Here is a 16,297-nt window from a genome sequence, read left to right on the forward strand (position 1 = left end):
TTGTGGGGCCTTTGATATATTTATAGTATACTTTTTTCCTTTTACCTTTGTATTTATCCTGATATCTTTCCTCTTCTGCATGCATGACCTCTCACAATCCACACTTCGGACAAAGTCTGCAATGAAACAAACAGTGTTCTGCTTTGTCAATATGATCTGTGAACTGCCAGACTATCCATTAATCCAGAAACATTCTCTCCAGGACATTTTGTCGATACATTCACTGCTTATTGAATTATTCAGAATCACTTGATTTTCACATATTTTTAAATATTAAAGAAGTTTAGATAATAGTGTGAGTCATTTAATGGCCACAGAATTGTAGCAGATTTTACTTGCTGCACTCAAGTACAGTATAGGTAAACTGAAGATACAACTTTTGAAATACATAAATAAGTGGTTTTACTTTTGTCTGTTGCACAGACCCTCAGATCCTCACATGCATACACCTGTTAACCCCTCACACATACTTGTACATGAACACAGACAGACACACACCCACACACTCACAGGACACTGACCTTAAACACTGTGAGACTCGGAGTAGGTATGCAGTGTGTCACTCCCCCAGAGACCAACGGCCAGCATGAATCTCAAGCTGTGGCTGCTTCTCCTCTTTTTATGTGCTGTCATTATCCCTGCACAGGTGTGTATGAACAATTATATATTGATATATCATAGATTCATTACCTTATAATACGATAACACAACACCACCAGACTTGTGTTAATCTTAACCTGTAAACAGTCGCCTCCTTTTTGAGCATAGATCTAAACTTAAATGGCTGTAATTCATGAATGCTTTGGAATACAGAACTATGTTTGTTCTCTCTTTAAAGAAGACACTTTTTATTGCAGAAGTGAAAGCAGCTTAAAAAAATAAAGAAGTTTAAGTTTACTTTAAAGCAAATGTACTGAACTAATCTTTTATATAATAATATGAATAATATTATTATATTATATTAATAATAATGTTATTAATTATATATACAAAATATATTGGCTATTTTACAAAATAATTTAGACTCTAAATTACTGGAAAATCAAAGCCATAATATGTCTAACCAAGTTTTATTCCAAATTTGAAGGTGATATTACTCAAAAATCACTCGAATGATGCCTAATTTATTATGATTAATAAAGTATAATGCTACCGGAACACTGACAGTTAACAAGCTGAAATGTAGTCCCGGCCGTTTTCAGCGAGCGCTACACTCGTTGTGTTCTGTCCTCCGGTTTGTATTTCCACAACACGAAAGTAAGATCGTAAGGATTAAAACCCTCTGGGGTCCTTCAGGTCCAAATGGGTCCAAATGGCGTGATAATTATAATTAAGTTAGAATTAAACATTGCATAGGCGTAATTCTATGGGGGGACAGGGGGACACGTCCCCCCCAATATTCAAAGAAGGACAATTTGCCCCCCCCCCCCAATATTTGATCATACTGTATGATTATGCGGGCAATATCGATGTGATTGCAAATACGTCTTTCTTTCCAGCTCCGAAAATATAAAATCCCGGGCGGTCCATTTGCCAAATCCATTCGACTGGCCTTACACTATACATTAACAAAACCTATTTCTCCTGAAATCCATGTCATGTTTTCCCTATACCTTGGGTAACAAAATGCTTTCCATTCCATTTGTTCTCTTTCTAATGCAATGTTCAGGTTTGACTGTATTATGAAGTAAAACTGGCACTTAAAATTACCTTTTAAACCAACCAAACAAACAAAAACAAAAAAAAGAAGACAAAAATAGAGAATCTTTGAGAATCTGTTATTATATTTTAAAATCAACAACCTGAAAATAAATTGGCAAAAATGTGCAAAAATCACTAGAATTCGCAAGCCTTTCTACAGAGAGCTGTAAATCCACTAGTGGTAAAAATGTGCTATTGCGTGATAAAAATGCTCAGTGTGTCCACCAGTTGGCACCCATCTCATTTCAAAAATAAAAATTATATATATATATAAAAAAAAATTCTATTATATTCAATGGGAAAAAATGAGTCATAATTATTGCATAAATATTAATTATAAATCATAAAATTATCTCAAAACACCAAAAAAGAAAAGAAAAAATATTATAAAAAACAAGTAAAAAAAAAAATATTATGATTTTTTTTTATATATATTAATCCCGCCCTCCGGGTCCTTTTGGACCCGAAGGTCCTGACTGTGACTGTTAAACGAAGGAACCGCTCATTTTAAAATCATCCCTATCATCATCCACTGACATTTGTTATGACATCCGCTTCAAACATTGCAGTGCTCATGACAACTTTCGTTAACTCTACAACAAGTAAATCCCCTTCACACTTGTTTCACTGGCGCATAAGGTCTATATGACAGCTTTTTCATCTGAATGAAAATTAAGTGATGCTATATTATGTTTGGTTTTGTACTTGGTCAAATGATGGTCAATATCAAACCTTTGCCTAAACAGTAACCATGTTTTTATTTATATTCTCTAATATTTGAATACCAAATATGAATCACATTTAGCTGATCTTGATAAAATAATGCATTTTCTGAGCAAGGTTCTCACCTCTCATTAGTTGAAGAATAAGAAACACGAAGAACATGATAAGCATGCTGAACGTAGACATGGGCACCATGAAAAACAAGGGAGGCCTGGACCTGGACATGGACATGGACATGGACATGGTAAACATCCTGGAGATAGAGGCCAAGGAAGATTGAAGGGTAAGTAGTCAGGTTTTGGGTTGAAATGTAATACATATGCACATAAATCTTTGCAAATGTTCTATATGCAACTTATGATATCAGCCCTGAAGAATGAGTTTGACACCTCATCAGACGACTCCGATGATGATGACGATGTCAACGATTGGCTGTTTGAGCTTCAGAGCCTCACAGGTATGATTCATTAAACAAATTTCTTCCTCGTATTGTTTATACTGCCGTTCAAAAGTTAGTACTTTTAATAAGCAAGGACGCATTCAATTGATCAAAATTGACAGTAGAGACATTTATAATGTCACAAAAGATTTCTATTTCGAATAAATGCTGTAATTTAGAACTTTCTATATATCAAACAGTCCTGAAAATAAGAGATATTATAAAAATTATTAAGAGCACAGTTGTTTTCAACATTGATAATAATAAGAAATGTTTCTTAAAGCACCAAATCAGCAAATTAGAATGATTTCTGAAAGATCATGTGACACTGAAGAGTAATGATGCTGAAAATTCAGCTTTGTCATCACAGGTATAAATGAAAAAATATTAACATAGAAAAGTAATAATAAAAAAAAAATCACAATATTACTGTTTTTACTGTATTTTTGATCAAATAAATGCTGCCTTGGTGAGCAGAAGAGACTTCTTTCAAAAAACGGCCCCAAATTTTTGAACGGTGGACATTATGAACAAATACGGTCAGATCACATACAAACCAATAATATATAATGTTAGAAATGTTATAAAAAGCTGAAATCACCTAAACTGTGATCAAATAAATGTTTCTCCCTTGGGTAATTCAGGAAAATGCAGTCCAAATCCATGCCTGAATGGCGGGGTGTGTGAGGAAAAAAGAGATAAATTCAAATGTAAATGCCCCAAGCAGTTTGTAGGTAGAAAGTGCCAAAGAGGTAAGAGCTCACTTCACATCACCTGCAATATATAACATAATATACACTATATAACATAATATGCTATGTACATATGTAAAATAACCAATATATACAAATACCTTTTTTTTTAAGTCATTTGGAGAAGCTTTTGATGTTTGTTTTAGGGGCAAGGGTTTGTAAAAGAGGAACATGTGGGACAGGACTGTGTCTTCTCACCTCATCTCCTCCCTACTATAAGTGCAAGTGTTTTCCTCCATTTGCACCTCCAAACTGCCAAACACGTAAGACTTAGGGCACTGAACTCATGCTGCACTAGTCAAGTCAAGTCAAGTCATCTTCATTTATATAGCGCTTTTAACAATGTAGATTGTCTCAAAGCAGCTTTACAGAGATAAGCGTATAATTTAAGGTAACAGAGATTGTTTCGGCTTTACAGCAGAGTTAAGTTATTTCCATCTAAAGTTAGTTTTAATTGATTTGCTTCCGTCGCAATGATCATTTGTTATTAAATTAGGGGCCGCTAAGACGACACCATTCCCTCTACACAGACTTTAAACGCGAACCTGTGAGAAACACTGATGGCATTCACATGCGCATTTAGAATGGGTTCTATAGTTATGTGCGTTTGAATATACGCAGGTTTGGAATTCCCTACAAGCCAAGCCTAAACAAAATACTTGTCTTTCCTTATAAATTTTGATAAGGAATTTTATTTTATTTGTTGCTTTGGGGTAGGAACGCGAGACGAATTTTCCCGACAACGCCTTATCTGTAGAGTGGTAGTGGGATCCTCCATAGGGAGAGACTAGTTGACACTTCAGCACTGCGTTGTCATCGGTCCAGGCGAAGGTCCTTCGTCAGATCTGGATACGGCCTGGATCCGGCAGGCTGCAGGAAAACCTCGGGATAAACACAGACACTAAAATTAGCGTAGATGCCATTTTTCTCATGATGTAACGAGTACATCAGGATTTTTGGGAAGTGTTCCCGGTTCCGGCTGACCTACTATATGCAGCCTAACATTAAATTATAGAAGTCTATAATGTATTATGTGAAAGCTAGGTCAAAGAGATGTGTCTTTAATCTGGCTTTGAACTGACAGAGTGTGTCTGCTTCCCGGACAATGGTAGGAAGACTGTTCCAGAGTTTTGGTGCTAAATAGGAAAAGGATCTACCGCCAGCAGTCGATTTTGATATTCTAGGTATTATCAACTGGCCGGAATTTTGAGATCGTAATAGACGTGACGGACTATAATGCGTTAAGAGCTCGCTCAAGTACTGCGGAGCTAAACCATTCAGTGCTTTGTAAGTAATCAGCAATATTTTAAAATTGATGCGATGTTTAATAGGGAGCCAATGCAGTTTTGACAGAAATATGGGCTAATATGGTCATACTTCCTGGTTCTGGTAAGAACTCGAGCTGCTGCGTTTTGAACCAGCTGTAGTTTGTTTATTAAGCGTGCAGGGCAACCACCCAGTAGAGCATTACAATAATCTAGCCTTGAGGTCATGAACGCATGAACCAATTGTTCCGCATTTGTCAATGAGAGCATATGGCGTAATTTAGATATATTTTTAAGATGGAAAAATGCAGTTTTACAGATACTAGACACGTGACTTTCAAATGAAAGATTGGTATCAAAGAGCACACCCAGGTTCCTAACCGACGACGAAGACTTAACAGAGCAGCCATCGAGTGTTAGACAGTATTCTAGATTAAGCCAGAGTTACTCAACAAACAGACTTTAGCATTTCAGATTTGGTTTTAGAATGCTCAGACAAAAAAGTACTACAACTAAATCATATTTCTTAAAAATTTGGATGTATACTTGTCGATTTATGATTTATTTATTTTTGTCTAGCCATTCCATGTACACCAAACCCATGTCAGAATAAGGGCAGATGTGTTCCTAAAGAGGGTGATTTTGAATGCATCTGCCCAGATGGATTCAGTGGAAATTACTGTCAAGTCGGTGAGTATATTCTGCCATAACGTTGCATTTCTCTCTTTCGATTAATTTCTGAGTCTAAAAGATTCTGAATTAATGACATTTGACATGTTTTAGAAATGTAATGCAATGTAATTAAACACAACTTTTTTGGTGTTTCAAACATAAATAACTATAGGAAATATTAAATGTTGGAAAAAGGTATTTGATGAGCATTTTATTTTATATATATATATATATATAGGCTATATATATATATATATATATATATATATATATATATATATATATATATATATATATATATATATATATATATATATAGTTTGTCTGTTTATTATTTTAGTGTTTGTCATTACGCACTCTTAGTCTTATAAATCTTTCTTATATTGGTCAATGACAAAAAAAAAAGATCTTTAAGACACAAATTGCACATTTAAAAATGTGCCAATTTCTTAGAAAAAAACATTTTTGTAAACATGTTAGTTTCATGAGTTAGTTTCAACATACTCTGACAAAAAATGATTTACTGACTTCAAATGTGTCAAAAGGTGTCTAGTTAAAGAAAACACATAATTTGACACCTTGACTAAATATGTGTTTGCACAATTATTATTGTAAAACGTAAGTTTTAATAAGGTAAAAAACTTATTTTTTCTTAAATTTTAAATTAATCTTAAATTATTATTATTATCTTTTAAATCACGAATGGCAGTTTTCTTGAGTTTATACCATGTGACACATGAATCTGAACCAAGACTTAGGCACATTGTTATAAGGATCTAGAAGGGTCTTTTCTGTGATATCATTTCCTGTTTTATGGTTTATTACAACATGAACACACAACTATAGTGTGCTGTGACTATCCTCAGACCCGAATGACTGCTATGAGGGGGATGGACAGTCATACAGAGGAAAGGTGTCAGAGACTGAAGAGGGGGACGAATGTCTCGACTGGAACTCTGAGTTCATTCTGGATAAAGGATTGTTTCCTTCAACTTTATTTGCATCTAGTGAAGGCCTGGGACAACATAACTTCTGCAGGTTAAAAACACATGGGGACCAAAAGCCAGAGATTTACATATTTTACTAATGACCTATAAATAGTGCATTCATTTTATGCGAAAACCTTTTTATGTTTACATTTTTCAAAATCATAAAACTTTGTCTATTCACAGGTTTAAATTATTTGACAACTTTTTATTTTCAGTGTGGTCTTAGACTTTTTGATTTCATTTCATGTCCACACATGTCAAAAACACACCTACTCTACACATCTGGGCTAGATCAGCAATGGACTTGTAATCATAGTACTCTCACATGCAAATCCTACATCCCTCTGTATCATAGAAACCCTGATGGAGATAAGAAACCATGGTGCTTTATAAAGAAGGACAAGAAACTTCGATGGGATCATTGTTCTGTCAGAAAATGTCCCACGCCTGGTAAGACTGATAATAAAGTCACAGTGTGGTTTATAATATGATGTTTTTCCATAAAGAGCTCCAACTCAATAACATACAGCAGCTCTATGGCCTTCAGAGTCACTTGAATTAATAAATCGATAGTCTTTATTATCTTTGAACCCTATCTGACCCAACAGATGGATTAAGTTACATGACTTAACATCTCTAAATCTGCATCAAAATTTTGCCACTTTAGTTTTGCCACTAATTCAGCTATTGTATGTTGTACTTTTTTCCATAGCAACAACTACCAACAAAATGGTGACCACCACCACCGCTAAAGCTCAACCCACCACAGCTGCATTCATAGAGGGTATTAAACCAGTAACTACTCTCCCACCAACCATACCAGCTAAGACAGGTAAGACTTCCTCATCGTTAGCCATGCGCCATGTCTAAGCAAGACTGATGACAAAGCAGTATCATAGTGATTAGTTGTGTTCCATTGAGGCTTTGAATCAAGAATATTATATAGTATAAAATACGTTTTTTTTTTTTTTTTTTTTTTTTGATTGGCTGAGTGACGTTCCAAGAGTACTGATACAGTCAAACAGCATTGTGTCTTTTCAGTTTCCACTGTATTCGTGGAAGGGATTTTTCAGATTTATTTATTAATAAAAAAAAAAAAAAAACATTATTCATTAAACGATTTGATCATAACACTGTCACATTAGCAACATCCCAGTGATTATTTAATGAGAGTTGTACATTAAAAATAAAATACTGATCTACTAGCTATTTAAACTTATTATTAATAATAATAATATTATTTGCAACATCCTAGGAACCACATAGCAATGCCTTAAAGGGATTGTTAACCCAAAAATGAAAAAAAGAGCATTTACTCACCCTCCAGTTTGTTTCAAACCTGTATGAATTTCTTTCTTCTGTTGAACACAAAAGAAGATATTTTGAAGAATGTCGGTCACCAAACAGTTGATGGTAACATGCTATGGAAGTTAATGGGGCCCTGGGCCTGTTTGGTTACCAATATTCTTCAAAATATATTCTTTTGTGTTCAGCAGAAGAAAGAAATTCATACAGGTTTGGAACAACTTTGTAAATGATGACAGAATTTTCATTTTTGGGGGAACTATCCCTTTAACAACGGTCAATTGTAGTGATGGATTGAGCACAGCTCAGAAGTGACTTTCAATTTCAAACCAAGCATTTTGCTGTCAATGTGGCGAATTGAGAACTCTGTATGGGGAACTTCTTCGCCCTTACACTCAAAACTCCCAATTATGCAGATTCCTATTTAAATATTGGCCACAAAATTTCCGTGAACGCACCTTCATTTGGAAACAAAACACCAATGGTGTGTGTTGCCCAGAGACTCGCGGATGTTGATTCTGCTGTGGATTTGTTTGGAACTTTACTGTTTTATAGTAGCAATATCACACTCTGAATTGATACAAATCCTTTCCAAAAATGTCACCTACCAGATGCCAGCATAACCCCAGAGAGCACCAGTTCAGCCCAGATAATTACCATTGCTGCCCCAACAGTCACACCAACTAAGAATGCTACTTTACCAACGAGTTTTCTTACCTGTGGTAAACCGGAGCCGAAAAAACAACTAAACCGGATTTATGGGGGTCTTAAAGCTATTCCTGGAGCCCATCCATGGCAAGTATCAGTGCAGATCAAACCTAAAGGATCCATCCAAGCCTACAGACACATCTGTGGAGGCACCCTTATCAAGCCTTGTTGGGTGCTGACTGCAGCCCACTGTGTGTAAGTATGGTCTTTAGTATAATATTAAAGTACATTATTCACCCAACGACCACAGAAAAATGGTGACAAGACGTATTAAGGTATCAAACAGACTAGACTAATGGTTAGATCTGAACGGTTTTGAAATTGCCAAGCAATCACCTTTGCGCACCTGACAAAGTTCCTTTGAATGTGTGCAAAATTACAAGGTAATACAAACTTTAAACAAGGTAATTTGTCTGCTGTCTGGTTTGCTTTTTCGGTGGCATGTGTGCTTTTCTCCAAATCACATATTGGGTGAGTGTTAGTTGGACAGCATTGTGTAAACGTAACATCATGTTATTTTTGCCCCATCCTTGCTTTTTCAACCCATGGTAACTGTTAACTGCTTTAGTTCATATTTCACTGCATTTAACAGTTATCATTATGAATTATTGACTTACTGTCATCCTAAATCAATGAATCAATACATTTTACTTCTAATGTGGAGAAATATTTACACTTGCAATACAAGAAGTCTGAAATGTAATTTTTCTGCATTATTTCATGCTTCTTTTTTTGTTGTTATTCTGAACCATGGCTTAGTTTTATTTCCTTTTGTTGTGTATACAGTGATAAAAAGCATGATTACAGTGTTGTATTGGGAGGATTAAATCTAGTACAAAAGGAGCCAACAGACCAGACCGTGCTGGTGGAGGACGCTATCATCCATGAGAAGTACAAGGAAACTCCTGATGTCGTCTACAATGATATTGGTGTGTATTGTAGACATTTATATGCACAAATAAACAGGGTCTTAACTCTTTGCCCCATTGCCAGCTAGCATTTTTGATCTTTTTCACAAAACTCTCATGGCTCCCAGAATATTTAGTTGTATCTGAACATGACATAAATCAAAATAAAGAACTGAGCCCTTGTTTTCAATTTTATTCTAGCTTCATGCATTCTTTCATTTTTTATCATCATTTGAATGTAGGCTAAGTTTAATTTAAAATAATAATAAAAAAAGAAACATTTTGAACAAAAAAGCTGAGAAACTCGTGTTTTTGTTAAAGACTACTCCTGGATCAGATTCAGAAAGATGATCAAAACATACAGTAGATGGAGTAGATTGAGTCCATCAACACCCCTTTATTGTACGAGTCTTTATTTAGACAAAATTTCAAGAAAAACACATCAAGACAGGAAAACTAATAAAGATAAGTTATAAATACATAAAGATCTTCAAAATAAAAGCCTTACAATAATACGAACTTCAAAACAAAAGACCTCAAAAAGTTAATATTGATATTGTTCACTTGTGTTATTAATATTGTTGCAATTCTAAGCAATTCATCTGGCTATTTGGTGATAAAAAAAATCAGGAGAAGCTCCACAAGTTATTTTGAAGGTCTATAGTGTTTTTATTTTCTTGTTTTTCTAATTTTCATTCTTTCCTGTGATGCAGCTGTATTAAAACTGAAAGCTACTAATGGAGAATGTGCTAAGGAAACTCAGTTTGTGAAAGCTGCCTGCTTGCCCAGAGAACCTTTCGCGGATGGAGTAGAATGCAGCATTTCAGGATGGGGAGCCACAGAGACGTGTACATCTCCATATGTCTATTTTTGAGTTTGTGTTAAAGGTTAATCAATGAAAAGACTAAATCTGTTCTCTCTCCCTTCCTGTCTGTAGCAGAGTATGGCTCCATGCATTTGCTTGATGCACAGGTTTTGCTGATTTCTCAGGAGGCTTGTTCAAGCAATAAAGTATATTCGGCTTTGCTGGATGACGGCATGTTTTGTGCAGGCTATCTCAAGGGAGGAGTGGACTCCTGTCAGGTGGGTCATCATTTTAATTGTATAATGTGGTTTACAAATATTGAAAGGAGCTGGTGCTGCTGTAACCAGAATGACATTTTGAAACATGGAAAGAAAAGTAAAATTTTGTTGTCAGATGTCAATACTTTATCTCTTTCTGACAGGGTGACTCTGGTGGGCCTCTCACCTGTCAGAAGGATCAAATACACTATGTCTATGGTATAGTGAGCTGGGGAGACAGCTGTGGAGAGAAGAACAAGCCTGGTGTCTATACCAGAATCACTAAATACTTGGACTGGATCAATGAAAAAACTGCTGGGAGCCAGTAGCATGTCCATTAAAGATTAACCACAACCACAATGGGTTCACAATTGTAGAGTTTTAGATGATTCTTTTGATGAATAAAACCTTGCCTCTTCATGGGGATACATACTTAAAATACACAATATCAGACAGCTACTATTGAAATATCTTCCAGGTTTTGACCAATTTAATGTGTCCTTGCTGATATTAATTTCTAGTGTCCGTATAGCTTGCTAGCACCAACAAGAATGTTTCTTGCTTTGACTAGCTTGAATACTACCATTCAAAAGTTTGCGGTCAGTTAATTTTTTTTTATACTTTTCAGAAAGGGTGCATTAAATTGATCAAAAGTGGCAATACTATCTAGATTCTAATAATATATCATGGCTTCTACCAAAATATTAAGCAGTACAACTGTTTTCCAAATTGATATTAATAAGAAATGTTTCTTGAGCACCAAATCAGCTTATTAGAATAATTTCTGAAGGATCATGTGACACTGGAGACTGGAGTAATGATGCTGAAAATTCAGCTTTACCATCACAGAAATAAAATATAAAATATTTTAACATAGTTATTTTAAACTGTAGTAATATTTCCTATAATAGTTACTGTTTTTGTCAACTAAATAAGATAAGAATCTTTATTGTCATTGCACATCAAGTATACAATGAAATTGCAGTGCATCTTCGGCCTGTGCATAATAAATATATAAACATTAAAAAGAGAGAAGTAAGTAATATATCATTTACACATCATAGCGCACACACACTTTATGAATTACAAGGCCCAAAGTACATCGAGTATACTGTATATTAGGGGTGCGACAATACACTTAGCTCACAAAACAAGACAATACATGATATTTGGTTTGAGACGAGACAATATTTTAAAGAAACACTATATTTAAGAAATTTTAAATAATAATATATGACTGGAAAATTATCTTTTATTTGACGGAAAGTCACAAAATGCAAACCAATTCAGGTGAATTTTACTTATATGGTTCATAACTTATAATTATTTTTCGTTCCTGGCGAGACAAACTAAGAAATCTACACATAAAGTGGGTGTGAAATCAAACAAACGTGTGCAAGGGAGGCCTATTGGGTCTTCTAAATGCTAGGTATGAGTTTTTAAAGATTGGTTAGGATTGACAGATCTTCATAGGTTTTGAGTTTGTCCCATGAAGATCATGTCCTGGACAAACAGCAAGGTGTAGAGAGTTTGTGAAAGCCCCAGCACAGAATGAGTACAGCGGTGTCATGCTATCCACCCCTAAAAATGTCACCAGACCTCCAGGAAAGCTGCAGAAGATCCCTATCCGATGAAAGCATGAGGAAATGGTCAAAGGATGAGCAATACCTCCATGCCAGGCAGTGTAGTCTCCATCAAAGTACTCCAGACACCAAGATTCAGCATGCCGGCCCAACCAGCAGTCCTCCTTTTGGCCTTTTCTTGGGATGGATTGGTAGGTAAGACCAAGTTCCCAGTAGATCTTTCCACTCACATCTATCTCCCAGTAATGGCGGCCAGAGTCCCAACACTGGACGCTCAAGACGTTAAGGGTGGTGTCAAAGCGGCCCTCATGCTCAGGGACATCCTGCCATTCATCTGTGAAAGTGGCACAATCCCCTTCAGATGAAATAATCAGCTTGGGATGGGCAGTGGAAGGGTCCAGGACCACTCCTGAGGAATCTGCGAAATGAAGAATGGTTTAAAACTAGACTCAGAAATATGTGAGTTAAGGTTTAAAATAACTTATTGAACTATTGTAGGCCTACAGTAATTTGTTTGTCAGTGAGCTAAAAAAAAAAAAAGCAACATTAATTTGGTGCAAGTCATTCCTGCAAAAGATCAACAATTTTATGGGTTATTGCACAATAACTCACAGCTCTTCAGCAGCCTCTTGGCAATGGGGACCTGGGAGCGAATAAACAGTAGTAAATTGTTGGTGAGGCCCAGTAGCTGATCTGATTTTGCCTCGTCAAGTTTTATGAGACCAGGGTTTGTTTCTTTTAGCAATTCCAGCACCCTGCCAACAAAAGTGTATTCACATTATATCAGCACCATAGATAACACCTGCCCTTTATATAAAAGGCTGAGAGTTATTTAGATTAAGGTTAAGTCCTTTATATGACCTACGGATTGTCCAAAATAACATATTATCCAGAATAAGTCTGAGATAATGACCATGTTTACGTCAGTATCATTTTCAGGTTAAGTTTCAGATTCTGGTTAGACAGAATTCTATTATCTTCTAGAAATACTAGACATGTTTGTTCTTGCCATGTTACACAGAATCTTCTTGTGCATGTAAACTCATTCAATGAGCCCATCCAGCTATAGAATGAAAACTTTAATTCAAGAGAATAAGTTGTTTTTTTTCCAGGATGCAAAACAGTGTTTCATTAAAGAAGCACATAAAATAAACCTTTGCTTGAAATGGATGGTGTCAAACATGATCTCTACAACAATAAAGCCTTTGCAGATGAGTCATCTAGCATGTCTGACATAGTGACAATCTCTCTTAAGTGTGGTTCTAAATATACATACCTGTCCTCATACATTGTGACCTATGAGAGAGAGAGAGAGAGAGAGAGAGAGGCAGAATTACAGTGAGAATGTATTATGTTGCAGGGATGGTAGGTTTCGCCATGTATTGTTGGTCATACCCAGCTAACAAAATATATTTTCTGAGAATGTTTTGCTAACATTCCCATAACATTCCCCAAGTTATCTCTAAATGTTACCTGAAATATTCCCTTAAGTGTTTTAAAAACTATTTTCTTGGTTATATGAACTTTCAGGGAACATTTAAATTTATAATTTTGAAAACAATTGAAAATATTATTTTCTATGAAAACATTTCTATGAACGTTCTACAACAAGAAGATACATTTAAAAAAATGTTAGACATACGTCCAACTAAAAGGTTTCAGAGAAATTACGAAGTATAAATACTTGTTTTGCCCCAACATTTTGAGAACATTATTAGACATTCTATTAACATTACTGGAAGACTGTTTGTTCATAACTTATGAAGTTAGTTACTTTCATAACCAGAACATTAGCCAAAGTTCTGAGAGCCTTTTAGCTGGGTATGATGACAGAGCCTACTATCCATGGCAGGTTAAGATAAAACATAAAGAGTCCACAACAATGGATCTGTCCAACCAATTGCTTATAAAAAGGCTCACCCTGTCACCAGGCTGTATGTCACTGTCCGCCATCCCTTCATTGAGCTGGACCTCAATGTCTTTGAGGAGGACATAGTTAGTCTCAATGAGGTTGTCTAGTGCTTGAACCGCAGCCATCTCCTCCATCTCCAGCAGGGACAGAGTGATCCTACAGTCCTCTTCCAGAACTCTCCGCATCTCTTCATACTTCTGCACTATATTCTCTCTCACTGCAGAGGACTTGGACTGAGAAAGATGAGCAAATGTTTTAGACTAGACTCAATTGAGTAATCCATACAAACTACTAAATGTTCATTTGTATATAATTTTCCTAAATTCAAATATTGCAAATTTTACTTTGCAATTAATACGACTCTTCAAACATATTTGATGAATTGTTTTTGAGTCTTTTTATTTCACAGTTTTGACTCACTTTGATTTCATTTTGCTTGCCATTCAGTTTCTTCAGTCTATATCCGATCACTTCCCTTTGCCTAATAAGAAGATCCTGGGTATTTTTATGCATGTCTTGTTGAGAAAAGGAAAACAAAATACATGGGAATTCATGCAAACGGTGACATTTTAGGATAAAAAAGGTAAAAGAGAACAAACCTTACCTGACACTGCATGAGCTTTCATGTCACCGTGTTGGAGTTGCCAGACTGAGTGACGGCCCTTATGTTGCTTTCACAAATCCTTAGAGGGTAATTTGCAACTAGATGTTCCAGCAGGAGAGATTTTAAGGAGCTCATGCTTCACTACTAGTGAAAGCAGATCACATGGGTGGGTCACAGAGGCACGATCCTGCCAGAGAGAAATGGCATTCACCTTGACTTGTTGCTGTGACGCATCTGTCACTATAGTGCTGCTTGCCACCTGTGACAGGACACTCACATACCACTTCCTCTCCAGGCCATTTTTAGAGGTGGTATTTAAAGAAGTGGATAGTGAGACATTGTCCCATGTGGGTTCATTACAATCAGGCCTTGTAATAAAGTCTGTGTACGCTCTCTACAATGTGTCTCTTAATGTGAAACTAAGTACAAGTGAATTCTGGGAAATGCAGGAATGAGAAGGTCAGTTAGAGCCTTCATGCAGTAGCACGCAGGAGGGCCTACGATTCAGAATAGTGACAAGAGGTGAACAGAATGAGTTAGGTGGAACACTGAACACAATTCACGAAAATCTTTAACTTTCAGCTCCAGCTCACAGATGAATCCACCAGATGGCAGCAGAGCATACACATGGCTGGACATTTTGGGAGAATCAGATAAACTGCTACTGGTAGGGTGGTGACATCTTTCATGATGCATAATGCCATTCTAACTACAAGTAACAGTGTATACAGTATAGAGGGTTTGTATTCTATTCTCAATATACCATTACTGTAAAAATAAACAGTTTGTACAAAAGTTTGCATTCCTTTCTCAGTAGTATCATTAGTTTGTACAAAAGTATACTTGCACAAGTACATTTAAAAATGTAAGCATGTATAAATAAACATGCAAACAAGCAGTTTATACAATATTTGCATTCCTTTTTAGATTGTATTTTTAGTTTATTATACAAATATATTTAGAAATAAGATAGATAGATAGATAGATAGATAGATAGATAGATAGATAGATAGATAGATAGATAGATAGATAGATAGATAGATAGTACATTTTAGTACATTAATTAAAATAAATCACATAGGCCTACATTTATTTTCCTCATTTCGAATAGGATCGACTTTTTGTATTGCTTCATATCCTCATCATTTTGGAAAATTGGGTCCAGGTATATCTCACTTGATATTAGTGCTCTAGATTTCATCAAGCGCTCCGATTTTTATCCGTCTAAAAGTGTGCAGACAGGCACATTTAAGAACAGCATTGTAGTATGTAATTCTAAAAACAGTATCGTAGACTGGCAGCCAAAAAAAAAAAAAAAAAAAAAACTCACATACGTGAAATATTACATGGAAACAAGAGCACAAATAAAGCATGATCTGACTTATCTTCTGTGATCTTGCTTTGTCCTTGCCTTGCTCCCTGTGTAACAATAAAGCACAGTCAGCTTTACGTATGCTCTAATAAATGCAGGCCCAAGCACATTACTGGACTCAGAGGTGGATTGGGAAGACCACTGTGATCCATAATCCACCTTTCATCAGAATTTCCTGTGGAAATAAAGTCCCTTAATTTCTCCAATCTCCACCCTTAGACAGCAAAACCCTGACCCCTCTGTTACCTCCCCTCTGGTCCCTCTTTAAACCACTGCCTATTAGGCAGCTCAGATCAAATCCC

The 16,297-nt window shown here is 35.9% G+C and overlaps 2 protein-coding genes across 5 annotated transcripts; one reads left to right on the top strand and one right to left on the bottom strand.

The window, feature by feature from the left end:
• Window positions 1–571: 571 nt before the first annotated feature.
• LOC307149842 (hyaluronan-binding protein 2) lies at window positions 572–11,555 on the top strand. Of its 2 annotated transcripts, none has more exons than XM_079856423.1 (14): window positions 572–646; window positions 2,560–2,707; window positions 2,792–2,881; window positions 3,508–3,615; window positions 3,762–3,878; window positions 5,460–5,570; window positions 6,419–6,590; window positions 6,897–6,991; window positions 7,254–7,373; window positions 8,458–8,749; window positions 9,341–9,483; window positions 10,176–10,310; window positions 10,400–10,545; window positions 10,689–11,555. In XM_079856423.1, exons 1-14 carry the CDS (start codon window positions 587–589, stop codon window positions 10,851–10,853), a joined length of 1,902 nt encoding a protein of 633 aa, XP_079712549.1. In that variant the 5' UTR covers window positions 572–586; the 3' UTR covers window positions 10,854–11,555. The 2 variants fall into 2 exon arrangements, with proteins under 2 accessions (XP_079712549.1, XP_079712550.1); XM_079856424.1 differs by having other exon boundaries at window positions 8,521–8,749.
• Window positions 11,457–14,796, bottom strand: LOC307149843 (E3 ubiquitin-protein ligase TRIM21). 3 transcript variants are annotated; one of them, XM_079856425.1, is made up of 6 exons: window positions 14,624–14,796; window positions 14,440–14,534; window positions 14,028–14,252; window positions 13,384–13,403; window positions 12,720–12,862; window positions 11,457–12,525 (listed from the first exon to the last, which is right to left on the bottom strand). In XM_079856425.1, exons 1-6 carry the CDS (start codon window positions 14,643–14,645, stop codon window positions 11,975–11,977), a joined length of 1,056 nt encoding a protein of 351 aa, XP_079712551.1. In that variant the 5' UTR covers window positions 14,646–14,796; the 3' UTR covers window positions 11,457–11,974. The 3 variants fall into 3 exon arrangements, with proteins under 3 accessions (XP_079712551.1, XP_079712552.1, XP_079712553.1); XM_079856426.1 differs by having other exon boundaries at window positions 11,839–12,525; window positions 14,440–14,514; window positions 14,624–14,772; XM_079856427.1 differs by having other exon boundaries at window positions 11,839–12,525; window positions 14,440–14,500; window positions 14,624–14,720.
• Window positions 14,797–16,297: the final 1,501 nt, after the last annotated feature.

Source organism: Squalius cephalus (genome assembly GCF_949319135.1).
Source record: "Squalius cephalus genome assembly, chromosome: 21".
In the NCBI taxonomy this organism is placed as follows: Eukaryota; Metazoa; Chordata; class Actinopteri; order Cypriniformes; family Leuciscidae; genus Squalius; species Squalius cephalus.

Coding starts and splice junctions, on each gene's coding strand:
- LOC307149842 (XM_079856423.1), top strand. CDS start 587: ATGAATCTCAAGCTGTGGCTGCTTCTCCTCTTTTTATGTGCTGTCATT. Junction 6,591..6,896: donor GGACAACATAACTTCTGCAG/GTTAAAAACACA, acceptor TCTGTATCATAG/AAACCCTGATGGAGATAAGA. Junction 7,374..8,457: donor AACCATACCAGCTAAGACAG/GTAAGACTTCCT, acceptor GTCACCTACCAG/ATGCCAGCATAACCCCAGAG.
- LOC307149843 (XM_079856425.1), bottom strand. CDS start 14,645: ATGAAAGCTCATGCAGTGTCAG. Junction 14,253..14,439: donor GCAAGCAAAATGAAATCAAA/GTGAGTCAAAAC, acceptor CATCTTTCTCAG/TCCAAGTCCTCTGCAGTGAG. Junction 12,526..12,719: donor CAAGAGGCTGCTGAAGAGCT/GTGAGTTATTGT, acceptor TTCATTTCGCAG/ATTCCTCAGGAGTGGTCCTG.